At 37.6% G+C, this 18,380-nt stretch overlaps 1 protein-coding gene and 1 pseudogene across 1 annotated transcript; both read left to right on the top strand.

Moving 5' to 3' along the window:
- Positions 1 to 771: 771 nt before the first annotated feature.
- LOC130425770 (ectonucleotide pyrophosphatase/phosphodiesterase family member 7-like) lies at positions 772 to 8,720 on the top strand (annotated as a pseudogene).
- Positions 8,721 to 10,893: 2,173 nt separating this feature from the next.
- Positions 10,894 to 16,219, top strand: cbx2 (chromobox homolog 2 (Drosophila Pc class)). Its single transcript, XM_056752599.1, has 5 exons — positions 10,894 to 11,028; positions 11,116 to 11,159; positions 13,117 to 13,182; positions 14,358 to 14,427; positions 14,519 to 16,219. Exons 1-5 carry the CDS (start codon positions 10,957 to 10,959, stop codon positions 15,761 to 15,763), a joined length of 1,497 nt encoding a protein of 498 aa, XP_056608577.1. The 5' UTR covers positions 10,894 to 10,956; the 3' UTR covers positions 15,764 to 16,219.
- The last annotated feature ends 2,161 nt before the right edge of the window (positions 16,220 to 18,380 follow it).

The raw sequence follows: 18,380 nt of genomic DNA, 5'->3' as shown, positions 1-18,380 counted from the left end.
GTTTTTGTGTGAAAATTGCACAAAATTGTCACCAGATATGAACTTAACTTAACAAGATATAACATCTTATATAAAAAAAGATTTCATAAAAAGATTCATAAATAGAGTACAAATTAAGTATTTATTTATAGTTAGCATGTGGTTATTATAATCAGCTTAAACTGTATGAAATATTTTCGTTGCTTCTTTGAGCAGCATTTGAGCGCCCCCTTCTGTTCTAAATGGGAACTGCAGTGTGTTAAACCTGCAAAAAAAACGTGCACATTAACAAATATGAGATGGGTGTGATGTTGATCATTTTGCAATAACATCTCTCTTACTGCACATGAAATACTAGTTTTAGTTTTTCTGATTCATAATGTGAAACAATGGGTAGGATTGGGAAACAAGCACAACTCAAACAGCACTTCAGTTATAAAGGAACATCGGACATTAATGGATTTAAATAACATGGTCAGAACCAGAGAAACCAGATAGACCGAATACGATTCACATGTTCACACATGGACACAGAGAAGAAACACAAAGGTTGACGTCTGTCGCTCGTCTTAAAGGTTAAATGCTTTCCAGTAAATAAGCTTATAGATTAAACTCTTTATCTTCCCTTCAGTCCTCTCCACATAACACTAATAGCACTGATACATGCTTTCATGATCACCAACATGTTAAAAGACTAACGCTGAATAACAAAAGCATTTTCCAAACCTGTCGGTATCAAAAGGGCAACATTTGAACCGATAAGGGGCACTCACACTTTTACAGAAAGTATGTATGCCATTCCTGACCGTCACCAGCCCGACACACTTTCACCCTCCTGACAGGTAAACCATCACACCTGGATTTATAAAACACAACACCTGGATTAATTACAGTGCATGCGAGCGTGACTATGGAAATATTAAACATCTCACAAAGAATATTTTGAATTGGTTTTAAATGGTGTTTAAACGGACATTTCGGGCCTTCCCAGGTAATGAAATTAGGTTGCCGATTAATTGTCGATCAAATAATTGCGATGGTGCCGATTAATTGTCTGTTTAAATGCTTTGACAATTATAAGGATTAATTGCAACATTTATTCAACAAATAAAATAAAGATACATTCAAATGTGTGAAAATTCTGTGAATGTTTAGTAACATTCCCTATTGAGTGACCTTAACAGTCTTTAGAGAAAAAAATAAGATGTGAGGATGATGTCGTCTTGCTGTGTAGATGCAGCAAATCCGGAATCACTTTAAAAAATAACATAAACACAAAAAATACAACTCAAATGATGAAGAAATGTCATTTGAATGTTACAGTGAGTGCATATGGTGGACGTACAAGGATTCACAATAATTGCGGTTATCCGAAATAATTGCAATTATCCCAAATGATAGCGATGAGACGATTATTGAATCATTGTGACAGCCCTGCTGACATTGAATGTCAAAACAGGCGAAGAAGCAATGACATCGCTCTATTCCTGCTAACACCTTCACCTGAAATAATAGTCTATAAATCTCCGGCTTCATTAGATTTGCTGTATTGAAAGACAGAAAGTAAAATAACTTCAATACAGAATATCTATAGAAATAAACACCTTCACCATGCAAAACTCCTACACACTTCAAGTACAAACACCTTCAGAAATTAGCTTTATTCATGATCGATCATGAGCATGTGTCTCTAATGGTTTTTTATCCATTAACACGACTGTTTTTGCAAGTGAACACATCGAGAATCACAATGTAATTCACAGCATGTGTTTCGACACCAGCACGTTGGAAAAGAAGTCATATTATAATTCTCAGTTTGTCAATGACTGGTGGGACAACGGAGGTCTGCCTATATGATTGACAGCTCACAGAAAGATAATCAATCAATCAATCAATTAATCAATAGTTTTTCATTGTTAATTCAAGCTCATTTAAATTCATTAACATTTGAAATGAGAAATATTTAAACGTAGACAACAACTAAGTTAAAATAGAAATGCAAAAAAGTGTTTAGTATAAATGAATTTTGTTCTATACATCTTACAAATGTTCCCTCACAGCAGCTCACAAACCTTTTAAAAATGCAAAACAGCATGCGCTTCTCGTGTTTTTAATGCATCATATGCATTCTTCTTTAAGTGGACAATATTGAGTGATTAAATGCTTATATTTGCTTTTTCCTTACCCTTATAAAACGATTTTTGATGCTGATGATTTTAGAAAGCTTTAAACATACTGGACATGTCATACGTGATGTTTCACGAGCTGGTTAAAGAACGTGACTTCAGACTGACTTTCTGTCTTGCATGACGCTTATTTCCCTCACGTACGCCATCTGTTAATGATCAGAATCACTTAGCTTTGATTCATTTTCATTGCCTCATTTCATTTCCTTGAGTAATCTCTACAGATAGAACCATGATACACACACGGGATTTAAGCAAATTAACTGCACCAAATGATTCAAAGCAATTATTTACAGCTCACAAATTGGGTTACAGATGAAAGTGTGACCCGGTTTACAGATGGTATGAAGATGCATTTCACGAGATTCGATCACAGGTGGTCAGGTGAGACACATCGCCGATTACATCCGCTGTTAAATGTGTCTCCTGTGACCACTTGTGCTTCCATGTCGATGGGAGTTTCTCATTTCATCAATTCGTCAGTATATTAACTAACAGCAAGTTGCTCTAACATGATGATTTTTCTCTCCACAAAGGGTCTGAAAACCAGTTCTCTTCCCTTTCCCGGAACAGCATCAATTTATCAAGGCAAACGCATCTTCGAGAGAGAAGTAGAGCCCTAAATCTTCAATTAAAGTAATGAAACGGCCTGGAGGGACAAGGTTGAAAAGGTTATGGGACCTCGACTTCAGTTCTATGTACTTTGGAGAGCCTGACAGCACTGGACACAAGTACGGCCCATAATCACCTGAGCGCAGAGTGATGGTCAAACAGGTGGGCCGGACCAGCGGCTAACTCCACAGAAAGACACGGCCAGAGGGAGCTTCTGAACATCATCATCACAGCCGATCACGGCATGAGCACCGTCTCCCGGAACGGACTGGTGAAAGAAATCATCCACTCCAAGATCCCCGGGCTCTCCATCAGAGATCTGGCCTTTTATGGCAATGTTGCTTCCTAAAGAGGGAAGAATCGATAAGTTGTACAAGGCCCTGAAGGAAGCTCACCTGTCTATAAGAAAGAGGAGATGCCTGCTCACCTGCATCACTCCAACATCAACAAAATATTATCCATCATCCTCTAGGCTGATCCATCCATGGTGTGAGCGTTACTGTCATACTGCATATCATCATAACACACACACGCACATTTCGTGCCAAATATATTTGTTTAGTGTAATTTCAATGCATATTTATGCTTAATAATATATATTGTATAAATGATTATAGAAAAGTATGTCATGTAGAAGTTATGGATAAAAAACGTTGTATTACACATAAAATATATCAAAATATATTCTGGCAGTGAGATATATTATTCACAGCAGAAAAGTACAAATGAAAAACTTTAATTTTAAGAATAAAAGTGATCTTACTTTGCACTGTAAATACTGTTGAGCTTTCAATGATTGTGTATTTTGTGCATGAACCCATACAGTGGTGAGATACAAAGCAACATTTACATATTATTTGAAAGTTTATTGTAATAAATATCAAATATTTAAAAGGTTTGGATTTAAAGCTGGTTTTGTGACTTTAAGTAATTACCTTTAAATGCTATTGAGGTTAGAAACGTGTAGCCTATGTAACTTTGGAGACGGTCCCTAAATTCAGACTCGAACTTCCTACGTCAAATCAACTTTATGCCAGTGGATAAATCCTGAGTTTGTAAATCTGTACCTGCATAATTTTGCTAAACTAAATAAGACTTTGAAAATAAGATTTTTATTTACCGTTACAGACGGATAGCTCCGTTTTAAAGCCATTTGTAAAGACGCATCATCACATCACGCGCATGTCATCATCTGCCCGTCCCACAATGACGTCCGATACCGAGTAAAGTAATTCAATAAATTAATTTTTAAAAAGTAAATTTCCAAATAATTCCTGTAAAATTGAATCCGCAAGTTATAAAAAGCGTCTTATTGACATGATAGTAATTTTATTTGGTACTCAATGGTGTCCCCTGGTGGTGCAGCGGCCCACGTAGTCTAAGAAATGGAAGGATCGGCTCTATTAGTGTTGATATAGAATTTCTAAAACTCCAAACATACAAGACAAATGTGAAAAAGAAAATAAAAAGAGTAACAAAAACAAACATATATAAAAAATAATAGCACTAAATAAAAGAGTGATGTAAACTAGCTTCGTGTTGCGCGCTGCGCAGACGCGTCTACACATTGTTGATTCTGTCGTTCTGACCCATTGTACTGCATTCTATTAAACATGCATACATTAAAGTAGGCCTATGTATACTATATTTTAACTTATACGTTTATATTAAAATGTATTGAAATTATAAGCTTGCAAAATGCTTTATAATCGTCATTAAGAGTTTAAAATGAATGGTCCTAAAAACAGGCTTTCTTAACAAAATATCAGTGAAATAGTTTAATGTTTCATACCTAGGACTTAAATCTCTACTATTTTACTTTATTGTATTAATTCTTTACTTATTTTTTTATTACACTTTACTTTTTTTTACTGCTTTCTGAAAGGTACAGTTCATCCAAAAATGTCAAACCGGTCCTCACACTCACCATCAGGTTGTTTTAAACCTGCATATATTGCTTTGTTCCACTGAACAGAGGGAAAGATATTTGGAAGAATGTCAGCCATTTTCAGTTCAGGGACATCGTCCACTTCCATAGTAGGAAATATTTTTATTTTTAAATAAATGTTTTATATTTTTGTATGTCTGATGAAGACATATTAGATGTTTTTCAGAATTTAGAAAAACAAAGAGTTTCCGTTTATTTACATTATTATCTTTACATTATTATGTGCCTTGGCAGGTTTTATGAAAATAAATTATTGAAATATACTTTTAATTATGTTCCTGTTTTTACCCTAAAAATAGAGTTAAAATAACGTAAACTCAATTCAACTCAATTTTATCAAGTTAAACCCATTTAAATTGGTCAAATTCAGTATATTTATAAAAAGATTTGTAGAGATAACTACCTTGGAAGTTAATCTGCAGTTCAATTGGCTCCCTATAGTTACTCAAATCAAATTCAAGACTCTGCTCCTGGCCTACAAGACCTCCACTGGTTTGGCATCCCTTTATTTTCCCTCGCAAATGCAGACGTATATACCCGCAAAATCCCTAAATCTCTCTCACGTACCTCTCACGTACCTTGTCGAGATCGGTTCCACATAGAATGATCTGCCTGGTGCTACAAGATCAGCAGATTCTGTAGCCATTTTAAAGAATCGTCTGAAAACTAGTGGTGGGCATAGATTAATTTTTTTAATCTAGATTAATCTAGATTAATTCCTAAATTAATCTAGATTAATCTAGATTAAAATGGCTCATTTGAATTCTGCCGAAGGCATTCAGAATATGTGTGCTACCCAAATAATGACTAAAAGTAAGTCTTTGAGAACGGGTTTCTCAAGCCAGGTGGCGCATTAGACCAGGGGCTCATCTCCTGTTTCCAAAATGCATCACAAACTGCTTGAGAAAGCTGTTCTACTATGATAATTGGTGATGAAAATTAAATTATGTTCAATAAGATGAACTTGCGTTTACTTCCGCATTAGCTAAGGGATGATTTCCGTTTAGGTGGTACTTGAGACTGGAAGAGCTCCTACAGTACATTTACATTTAGTCATTTAGCAGACGCTTTTATCCAAAGCAATTTACAAAGAGTTAGGGAGCAACAAGCGATATGTCATACTGGAGCCATAATACATTAGGTGCCAATACAAATTTACTGGTTTCAACTAAAGCTAGACCACTACCTGTTGAGAGAAAGTGTTTTTTTAAACCAATTCCGCATTGCACAAGGTGCAAACAACCTTAGTCTTGTCGATGTTTCTATTGGGAAGCTTCTTAAAAATTAATATTCCCTGAAGCAAACCCGGCGGCTTCATAGCTGCATCCATGTTAGCACGTCACGTTTGATGCGGTAATTTCACAGTAACGTTATGTTGTGTTCAGACCAAACGCGAATGGCGTGTCAAGCGCGAGTGATTTATATGTTAATGAAAAGAGCCAATAGACCTACTCGCAGCGCGAATCGCGCGAATGAAGCCCTGGTTATGAGATGATGAGGCGGCGAGAATGAAGCCCTGGTTATGAGATGATGAGGCGGCGAGAATGAAGCCCTGGTTATGAGATGATGAGGCGGCGAGAATGAAGCCCTGGTTATGAGATGATGAGGCGGCGAGAATGAAGCCCTGGTTATGAGATGATGAGGCTGCTTCTGCTTCCGCGAATGACGCGAATCACGCGAGTTGAAAAATCTCGTTCTCGCCCCGTACAGTGCAGTTAAGCTGGTATACATCCGCGCTAAAATATCAAGGTGAAAGTCATCATAGCTTGCGTAGACCCAGCTCACAACCCAACTTTGAGAATAGATTAACGGCGACATTTTTTTTAACGCGCGATAATAGTCTCACTGCGCCGTTAACGGCCCACCACTGCTGAAAACACATCTCTTCCTTCACCTGACGCATCAGTTCTGACTTCTATGTCTTTTCTACTCGTAAAAAACAAACAAAAAAAACGAATCTCTGTATAGTCTATATAGTGACCAGTTTTCTTTTATTGCACTTATGCTTTTTGTTGTCCTTATGTTGTTCCGATTGCTTCCAATGTTTCCCTCATCTGTTAGTCCCTTTGGATAAAAGCGTCTGCTAAATGACTAAATGTAAATGTAGTTCCCAGAATGCTTTGCATCTGACTGGATAAGGAGATACATTTTCAAGATTAGCTGTCATTTTAAGTGTTTTTCAGTAAAAAACGCATGTTCCTGTTTTTTGTTGATTTATCTTTGAGATTTTTGGTATTATGTTTAAGTTTTTTTTTAAATTGGTAACGTATTTAAGAAGAGCGGTGCTTGTGCCTATAGGCTGAGGAAGGCACATAATTAATCATAAAGTTGTTTCTTTTATAAAGCAGTCATTTTGCTAATACCAGTATAACTTCTAGTCTCTTCTCACTTAATCATATATGTTGTTAACAATAGTATATTTTACATATTTTAATATGAAAGTAAGTGAACTGTGAAGTATGAGTTAACAAATACTTAATGTATTTAATGAGTAGAATTTACTTTATTCTGGGTAGTTAATTATACTTGAAATATAGCAGCACATTTGACTTTTTGTGTAAAAATTGTTACAAGGATTTTCAAGAAGTAAATTCTACAGATTAATTTTTTCAGCGTGACTAACATTCTTCCAAATATCTTTCTTTATTTATACCGAAATTACATGAGCGTGAATAAATGATTACAGAATTTTTGGATGAATTTTCCCTTCAGAAACTAGATTAGAAAAGTTCCATTTGATTTAACAGTATGAAAATATAACTTGATTGACTTTGAATACATGTATAGATCAATTCAGAAAGGTGTGCATCAGCTTTTTAGTTAGGAGATGAAGGTCCCTTGTTTGCACAAAATGTGATTAGTTCACTGCTCTCTTTGAATGTGAATCTGACATGTTTCTGAAAGTTAATGAAGTCAAAGTCTAAAAGTCATGAATTATGTCCATCTACTTACAGGAAAAAGCAAGCACACAATAGGCTTTTGACTCAGAAAATCGATTATTGACATCTGATGTATAAAACTTGCACTGCCTGCGATCAATATTCTGTTCCTATGACAACACGGGAGGTCAGGTCACAAGTGTACACAGCCTTGAGCTCCTGTTGACCTCTGACCCACGCGTGTCGTAGGTCAGATCCACAAGTGCTGCAACCAAACAGAACCGAAAACAGTTTTGCGGCTTTTCAACTGTTTGTATTTTAATGCAATTTCCGCATTATTTTATTTTGGATTTAATTTTGCTATATTGTTATTCATTTTTCATTTTTATCTCATATTTCTCTATGTTTCTATGTTTGACTACGGTGCTTTTGTTACTTATCTCGGGCGCCCTCTGCTGTTTGTATGTGTTATAGCATTGGACCCTTCAAAGCGTCTTAAATGCAAAGTCCTTTGCTGGAATAGTCATATTCTGAAGAAAAAAGATATTGCCAAATTAAACAATATAATTGAAATTTTATTTCTTTGTTCTTTTTTGACTTTGAATACCATCTTTATGTCATTCTCTAGAAGGATCTAGAAGTGGGGCCGTTTGAGAGGGTGAACATCTATCCGCTTATGTGTCACCTGCTGGAAATTTCCCCTGAACCCAATGACTGCAACCTGGACATCTCCGCTCTCATGACCTGCTCAGCACAGCCAGAAGGTGAGACCACATCAATCCTCTTGTTTAATGAAACAAGATATGAGTGGAAACTTGAAACACTCGATTTGCTAGATCTGCATTACTGAATCATATCAAACACTTTGTAAACAATCTGTTATGCTTCTTAAAGAGCCAGTGCACTGTTTTGTTGATGTATTTCCTGTTAATGTAGGTTAATGTTTCACTCATTAGATCACTCATGTGAGTGTGTATTTCAGGTAAAAACTCTTCTGACACTCTCACCAGTGTGCTCACTGGACTGGGAGCTCTGGCTGGTTTCCTGGTCATTGTGTTTGTCATTCTGTTAAACTATATGGCATCCACAAACACAGCAAGAACAAAAACGGCGTAAATGTCATAAAACACATCTTAAAGACACTGCAGCTCATTCTCCTCAACGGGTCAGAGATGTTTGCTGGATGGAATGTTTCACTGGAGTGTTTTTACATAGTTATAAAGGGGTCATATGGCGCCAATACGTGTTTTTCTGTGTGCTCGTTGTTTTGCGGAATGCCCAATAAAACACATATCCTTTAATAATGTGATAATCTGGGACAGGTCACTTTGTAATATACTATTCATTTATACATGCCAATCACAACATCACCAATTTTTAAAAAGCATTACGAATAAATGACAAGTACAGAAATCTCAAAAGGAAAATGCATTTTCAAATTTTAACATCTTTATATATATTTACAGGATTAACAATTGACTGTGTTAATTAATTTACACTCATTTTAAACTCTATTAAAATTGTTTAGCATGTGTTTAACATTGTATTGACAATAAAAAAATTAACCAAAGCAACGCTAAGCAACAATTTGATTAACAGATTATTCATTCAGTTATTCAAGTTCTCCATTAAAATTGGGGCTACAGGGAGCAAACACTCATTCCATGTGAGAGAGACCCATCATCATCCATCTAATGTTGTAACCTCCACTAATCCACATTAACACCCATTTCTCATTCGGGCATATATTAACCCTTGTCTTTGGATTTATAAAGTCCCTAAATCCACATTTCCACCATTTGAAGGCTGTCCCAGATTACCCAAAGCATGCCTTCACACATATCTCAATCACATTTGACAATATGGGACAGCAAGACAAAACTAAAACACATTTTCAACACTTTAATACATATTTTGTTGCTAGAGTAGATCAAAATCATTTGACAGCAATAATAATATTTTTTACAGATTTATGACCTTAACATTATTCAGTCAGAGTCCTATGTCACTGACCTTTGTCATGGAATTCCAAGGGAGCTTCTTAATGACAAGTGCCCCGCCCCCTTCTGTTCTGTGTTTCTATAACCACATGTGATTTCACACACATGACATCCATGCTAAAATTACTGTAAAAGTCATGTTGACTAAAATTTGATAGAACAGGAAATAAACACATTAGATTTTAGGTGTCTCAGGTTACCCGATGTCCCAGATAACCTCACCCCTATGTGGAAAATACAGCGTTTTTTTAACCTTAAATCATTTATACACATTGCATTACATCTAAAAATTAACAAATCTGTTTGTTTTAGCTGTGTCATATGATCCCTTTAATACTAAGATGATCATTTCACTACAGCCCTACAAGTTTAACCAGAGATAAACACACAGTGTGAATGATATTTAGATATTTGTGTCAATCATATATTCTGTTTCCTTTACAGCGTCACAGACAGCGACAATGAAACTGATGGAACTGAAACAAAACAAACAGTCTTTTAGATCCACACTGAACCATACAAACGTGAATGTAAATAAAAGTCCCTATAAACCCCCTTGTTTTAAAAAACAAAGTCTTTTCTATAATTTGTAATTCTAAAACTATTTGTGTAGTATTCTGTTAAAATGTTTTGAAAGTGTTTGCCTTTGTTTATTTTTAGCATTTCTGTATATTAATATGTAAAACATTTTTGTCTTTTTCAATACTAAATAAAATCAAGTTTATAGACCAGTTGTTCACTTTGCTATTTTAGGATTGTATTGTTATATAATAAAACAGTGAGTGTATAAGTTAAAAATTTATTTTTTGTTTTTTAATTATTTGATTGATTCTTTCCCTAAAATATGACGTATGTCTATATAAAGTGAGTTCAAAACTTTTTGCTCTTCAAAAACGTATTTTTTTAGTGATAACACAATTATCATTTACAATAAATCAAATAATTGATTTGATAAATGAAACACAAGGTAGGCCTACATGCGAGATCTTTTGATAACGTAAAAAAAGGTTAATTTATTTTCATTCAGTATTTGCTGACATTTAATTTAATCGTTTTTATGTTTACATTTAGTTTTAGGAATTATATTGTCTTCTTAAGAAAATATTTTGAATTAAAACCATCATGACGGCTTGAAAGGAAAGCTTTGTTTTTATTTAATAAAATAGCATTTACATACCTAAAACTAAAAACAATGATCCATTTTTTAATCGAAAACTTTTGTACTAAGTCATGTGTGATGTCACGGGGACGGCGTCCGTCGAGGGTCATGTGTGTTTTTCGTTTGTCTCTCCGCCCCGTCTCTTCTGTTGTGTGTGTGTGTTTGTGTGTGTACTCTCTCTCTCGGCTCAGTCATGGAGGAGTTGAGCGCGGTGGGTGAACAGGTTTTTGATGCCGAGTGTATCCTCAACAAACGCGTGAAGAAGGTAAAAAAACGCATCCACGTCCACGCACGTTCAACGTAAATGAAATTCCCCGGCGCGTGATTATAATCGCGTGTTTTATTTCCACAGGGCAAACTGGAGTATCTGGTGAAGTGGAGGGGATGGTCGTCCAAGTAAGTGAGATCTGGGATACACACTGCCTTCATTGTGTGTGTATGTGTGTGTCCATATTTATGTGTATGTATGTAATAGGTTACATGTGTCTATTAAGAACTGTTTTGTCGCCATTGTTGTTCTTTATTCATTTATGATAACCCGATATTGTTGGACGCGAGTCTTGATAAAAGCCGAAACATAAACAATGAAAACAACAACAGCAGCAGCGTGTTGCGCGATTTCTTTCCACGTCCACGCGCGTCCGCACCAATGCTTTCTGAACCTGTTTTTGGGTTGTTTTTTTCCGGGATCATTCATTGTTGTTGTTTTTGTCTTTAAATTTAGTTTTGAATGATTGTGTGTGTTGCTTTAGAAAAAGACGCAGTGTTGTTGTTTTGTTCGTTGCTGTGTCTCAAAGACAAGTGTTTAAAGTCACATATACATATATTAAGTGTTAAACATCGTTACAGTAAGCATTAATGGTCTCCTCACAGGGCGCTTTGTTGTCGTCAAAGGTGAAACATTGAAACAGTTTTACGTTGTAACACTGTAACATTATTTGTAACACTGTAACATTATTTGTAACACTTTCGTTTCCACGCAACAGAAAGTTTCGCGCGCCGCTTGTACAACTATACTGGTTTGTTTCAAGTTTTTTTAAATAAAAAAAACCCCACTGCAGCTGCCCCAACCCCCCCACTCTCTCCCTCACTTTTACACCGTCGCCCCCTTTTGCCCCTTTATTGGCACTCGAGCTGTCAATCACTCGCCGCGCGCGCGCCACACCCCCAGCGCGCGACTCCATCTGCCTCGGCGCACGTCCTTCTTTATTTACAAATTCTTACTGGTTTTCTTTTACACTTATTATTAACACTGCACAGAGCATAGATACACTGGAAGAGGACAAAAGTGTTTTTGTCTGTGTACATTTATAAGACTAAAAAAATTGTTGGATCAAGTTCTTGCGACAATTTCTATGAATTGTTCTGTTGAAGTGCCAATTAAATGGACAAAGGCAGAAAATCATTTTTGAGGGAACAAGTTAAGGACTCACAAAAACAGCCTCAGATATTGCCAGTAAATTTATTTCTTAAACTGGTTTCGTAAGGCAGTCGAACTGGAAATGTAAGTGGGTCGAGTCATTTGTTTTTCTTTATGTACAGCATGTTTCTAGTTTTATTGGTACAAATCATCAGGGTGTACTCCTCTTTCTTAACACTGTGTACTTTCTTTCATCACCGAATCGTATTTTTCACCCCTCCCTCCTGCCCCGTCGCATAAAAGCACTTCAGAATCTTTAAAGTAAACTCTCATCTTATCTCTTTCTCAGCCAAATGTCTCTCATGAATTAAGGCTAATGTAAACACATACGGCTCAACTAACAGCCGACGGAGTTTGTCTATATAAAGTTCATCCCTACTGCTCTTGTATTTATATATTTACTGCAGTAAGTATCCAAAGTAGTATCCAAATTTTGTTCGTGGGAGGGACACCGATGACTCCACTGTTTTGCATGCTTCATTATGCTAGTGTACAGGATTAGCTTGGATCGAATTCAGCGCTGTTTGTCATGAGATGTGGATGTAGACCATTTTGCGAGATGTAAACAACCTGTTTCAGTTTTATTTTTTTTCCGATATGTCAGTGTTAGTTTAACATGTTGTTTGTATTTTGTTCTTGTGTTTGTGTAATGTTGTGTGTAAACAACACATCTTGACATTTTAAGGAAATATATTTATTATTCTGTAATTGTTAAAAAAGTATCTAATCTAGGTCTTAACCTTTTTTATCACCTCATAATAATTGAATTTAAATGCGTACGTTTAGAACAAACTTTAAAATACGATGTAAAACGATATTATTTGAATACTATAATTTTGTCATGTACAACTTGTGAAGGCTGTTTCGAAATAATTACAAAACACAAGTGAAACATCCCGACGTTGAACACGAAGTGTTTTCCCTGTTTTTCAGGCATAACAGTTGGGAACCTCAGGAAAACCTTCTTGACCCGAGACTATTGGCTGCGTTTAACAAGAGGTAAGAGGGTTTCTCTCATTGGTCGAGCAGGTCTTTGAGTTTGAGTGACGCCCCTTTCCCAAACCCCATGTGCAAACAATATGGGTTGAAACGCTTGGGAGGGCGTAAATGGGGCTCCATTCATGGGGCCATTCAGAGGCTGCAGACGTGTCCAAGCTCACCAGATTCTCTGCAGTCTGAAAATCAAACACGGTTAAACGTATCCAGCAGGAACTGGTTTTCTTTAGCCCTGCTGGTCAGCTGTGCGCGTTTTGGTTTCAAAGTTTATGAGGCTTCAGTGTGAAAATGAGCCTTGGGTAACAGAAAGCACATGTCGAATCTTATCTGAAGCGCTGCTGTTGCGTCAATTTCGTGGAATAGTTAGTGTGTTGCTTTGTGGTTGTGCTGGTGCTGCTTTCTAAGTGGTAGTTGACTCGAGGCTCGCCTATAGTCTTTGAAATTTCTGCTGAAATCTCTTTCTTTCATCATCCACCTGGTGAAATTTGCAAGTCTGATTATATAGTAACGTCTCTGCTCTCTTCTGGGTGTAGCACATGTGGCACAGGATGAGTTATGCGCTACAGATAAATACTACTTAGGAACCCACTCTTAAGTCTGAGCAAAATCAATTGTTGGGAGAAAACGTTTTGTGGGAGGTAAAAAGAAAGAACAGCCGAGTGGAAGCGGGTTGTGACAGGAAGTGTGGAGAGAAAACAGGAAGTGAGGAGGTGAGAATGTTCATTCATAATACAGGAACTGGATTTCAAAACTAGGCTACTGCTTTGTGCCATTTCATTTTTCTTAGAACTTAGAAAACTCAATTGGTTGGTTATGTTTTAGGATGACGATGATGATTTTTCTTATATTAAATGATGTGTTTTTGGCTGATATGGTTCACAACTACAAACCCAAGTGTGTTTTGATGGTTTTAGAAAGTGCATTCAATTAATTTAGGTAGTATAAAAACATTTCCCATATCATTTGTCGTTGATGTGAAATCAAAATCTTTTGCCGCAAAATTCATCTGATACAAAAATTCAGATAGATGTCAATGATGCGCATGGTGAAATGCTCGCAAAGAAAAAATGATCCACATTACATTAAATGCAAGTTTGGTCCACACGGTTTAGTGTTCAGTCTTCTGTTGATCCTGACGGTTGTAGCTATATTTATTATCAATGTGTTTTATTCCTCAGGGAGCAGGAGATAGACATCTTGATCACAAAAAGAGGAAAGAGGCCTCGTGGGCGACCCAGAAAAATATTGGTGAGTGTTGTGAAAAGATGTTCCGTGTACTGGAAGAACAAATCTCTCCGACGTTTCGACTGTGACTCCTTTTTGCATGTGTCTCCCGCAGGAAGCCATTCCATCAGAGTCAAAATCCAGCAGTTCTTCATCTTCATCCTCTGGTTCATCTTCCTCATCCTCGTCCTCATCGTCATCATCATCCTCGGAAGATGACGAAGATGACCTTGACAGGAGCCCGAAGCCCAGTCCTCGACCACGAGAGCTTCACCCCGTCCCTCAGAAGAAAGCACAGATCGTTTTGGCCAAGCCAGAGCCTCCTAAGAAGCGAGGGAGGAGGCCGTTGCCTCCGGAACTGAAGGCGCTGCGACAGGCCAAAGGTCAGCGAAAGTTTTTCAAAGCCACGCCGAAAGACTTCCGCAACATTAAGAAACCGCTCATGCCCGCTAGCTTTACCTTCACCGGGTTGAACAGAGGATCTTTTACGCACAGTCCATCTGGGAAGAGTTCGCTAAGTTCAGCTGGGCGCTCTGGCGGATCCGCGTCCTCGCCGCTAAGCCGCCCACCGCAAAGCAAACCCGCTTCTGATTTTACACTCTCAGTGTCGGATATGAGCAGCTGTGGGGCTGATTCAAAAACACCATCGTGCAAGTCTCCAGGAGTGGCTGCTTTAAATGTTCACAACATGACAAACGGGAGCATCGGACAAACGCAGTCGGCGAAACATGAAAGTTCTGATCAGAGAGCAGCTCTCCCGAAATCACCCTCAAACTCCTTTTCATCTCTGAAAACTCCCTCCAGCCTTCAGGCACTCAATCTGCAGAGCGTCAACAAGACCCCTCCTGCTAACGACAGTACTCATCCAAAAAGTGCCCCTAGCCCGGCCAGAAAGAGTAGTTCGGGATTTAACACGAGGCAAGAGCCGAGTCCTGCACCCAACAACATCCCAACTAAATACACACCCAACCAACCAATCATGAAGAGTCCAAAGCGGGACCGATCCAAACCGGAAGAAGCCAGGGATTTAACCGAGAGATTTGGAAAGAAGAGTCAAGGCGACGTGGCCGTTCAGACTCCAACGTCAGAGACGCGAGATTCCCAAGACAAACAAGTTGGAAAACAAGTCAAGACCTTGAGCGAGCTCAGCACCGGAGAGGAGGGCAGTAGCTCGGATTCTGACCACGATTCCTCGTTTCCCAATAACAACCAAGAGCTGTCCATCTCAGGTCAGGACTGGAAGCCGACGCGCAACCTGATCGAGCACGTGTTTGTCACGGATGTGACCGCGAACCTCGTGACGGTAACGGTGAAGGAGTCGCCCACCAGCGTGGGATTCTTCAGCATCCGTAATTTCTGAACGCCGACCGGAAGTTTGAGAGAGACTGAAGTTTTGAAGGAATTCAAGCTGTTGTTCTGTGATTTTATCCTCACGTTTTTACTCTAAGCTGAAGTTTTGAACAACACAAAGGCGGTGATCGTTCTGAGATGTGTATAATCTCAGCTGGTGCTTAGCAAAAACACGGTCTGTTACAGGTTCCTGTTCTGGTTTTAAAAGAGATTTTCTCATGTTGTTTTACTGCTGGGATGTATGGGTTTCTAGTTCTCATCATGTCGATTCTGAGTATTCAATGCAGAAGGTTTTAACGGTGCCTGTTTTCTGATATCAAACGTAACTCGTGAATGTCTTTGGCATCTTTTTGATACAGTTCTTCCGAACAGATTTCTCTTTATTTATTATCTCTTGCTGGATTTTTTTTGTTTTTAGGTCATATGCTGTAACACACAGTAAAGATTCAGTTTTGTAAAAAATGCACTGTTGTCAGTTTTCAATCGTGAATCTACTCAAACTGTTTCGTCAGCGTTAGGATGGCGAGCGGTCATTTTAGCAGGTTGTGACTTGTGTCATTGACATCATAATAAACACCACCTTGGGCTTGTTTATAAATGGATCTTAAACCTATTTTACAATCGGAAGTTTGGGTTCGTTGGGCTCGTAAGTTTAAAATCCATGTATTGGTTATATGTAGGCAGGCAAACGTTCGCCTTTTGACGTGTAGATCGTTTTTAAAATATGTGTCACATTTATTTGCTCACATTGTGAGCTATCGGCATTTCTTTTCTTTTGTGCTTCACTACCACACATTTTATACACAGCAGGTCTGTCAATTTCCCCAAGTTTATGAGAAGCTGTGGTACGTCTGACACTTGGCTGTTCTCCAAAACTTTCAGTGACTTTAAAGGTGAAGTTTGTCAATTTTACACAACAAACCTTTCAGACAATCGGATTTTAAACTGGGCTCAGGCGTCGGTGTAAATAAATCTACAGATGACTTGTTGTGTGCGTATTAGCACAGATAAAATAACATCACCTGCATAAGAAGAATATGATGATATCTCTGTTAGATTGGGGCTCGTCAATGCAAAACAACACAATGTTAAATGGTATGAGTGGTTTTTGCCTGAGGGCTGAAGGGGGTTCGCTGTGACCCTGTGCTTTTGTGCAGTTTGAGCGTCTGCGTGACGCAGCAGGACGGCTGTTATCAGCGTGGACTCGTTCCTGAAGTGAGAGAGACAATCACAGACACCAGCTGAAAATGGAATGACTTCTGGTCCATGAGGCAGAGATGAGACCTGCTGAGGTTACTGTCTCTCTCTGCACTCCACCAGGTATGTCTGTAAACTTACGTAAGAGGCTCACGGGACTGCCAAACACTCGGTTTTATACAAGTCTTGATTACATGATATGTTTGTGTGTGCGGAACACACAGTGGCCTCCAGAGGTACCGTACATGTCTACTGTAACTGGCACAAATATAAGAAAATATGTTACATCACATTGCCAGAGAGAAAGAATAAATAGTAAATAAAAACATCACTAAACGTGACCCTGGATCACATTTAGTAGCACGGGAACATTTTTAGTAAAAGACAAAAACATATTGTTTTTTTATACCAAAAATCATTGGGATATTAAGTAAAGATCATCATGAAGATAGCTAGTAAATTTCTAACTAAAATGTATAAAAACTTTATTTTTGTGAGTGGATAGCCTGCCACAGTGCCATCGATTCACAACTTCTAAGGCAATTTTCTCAATATTTCGATTTTTTTGCACTCTCAAATTCATGAGTTTTAACGGTTGTATCTCAGCAAGATATTGTTTTATTCTAACAACTCTTACATCAATAGAAATCGTATTTATTCATCTTACATATTATGTAAACATCTCAATGTAAAGGTACACAAATAAAGTTAAGTGCATTTACATGTTTTCAGAGCTTTTTGTTAAACATTTGTTACAATGTCATAAAAATTTAAAATCATTGATAAAATGTGAATAGTTTGATTAACATATGGACCACTTCGTTTTATGTATATGATATTTGCCTGAAACAATGAATAACTGTATATTGTCTTATATATTGATTTCCATGCCAACAGGCCTGTGGAAAGCAGCCAACTTCACAGGAATTTTATCAACAGACAAATGACACTTCAAGAAAAGTATTTGAAACAAATAGTATTAAATATGTAATTAGGAAACACTTTACAAATGCTTTTTCCTATTCTTCATAAACTGTATTAACCATTTTATTTTGAAAGATTCGGTAAGTGTACAATACACCTCTCGTCCGCCTTGTTTTTTGGCTCAATAACTGATCTGTATGACTGGATTGCTCTTGACATCATACACTAAAGCCACCGTGCCGGCGAGTTGGTTGTACCACAAGCATCTATTAAATTATCACGTAGTCATGATGAGACCTTATGTCACCAGTCCCCGTTCTTATATCTAATGCATCACAGTACATTCTTACAAATCGAATGTGAAGAGCATGTAAACAGTAACTTGTTTAAAGTGGAGAATTTTCCCATCTCAGAGTTACATTCATCTTTATCACACCAGAGTAAGTAACACATTTGATCAGATGTCGGAGCTTAAGTGTGTGTAATCTAAATACAGATGTTACATA

Source organism: Triplophysa dalaica, chromosome 7, assembly GCF_015846415.1.
Source record: "Triplophysa dalaica isolate WHDGS20190420 chromosome 7, ASM1584641v1, whole genome shotgun sequence".
NCBI classification, from domain to species: domain Eukaryota; kingdom Metazoa; phylum Chordata; class Actinopteri; order Cypriniformes; family Nemacheilidae; genus Triplophysa; species Triplophysa dalaica.
Note: the sequence above shows the minus strand (reverse complement) of the source record. Positions and strands in the feature narration are given on the sequence as shown.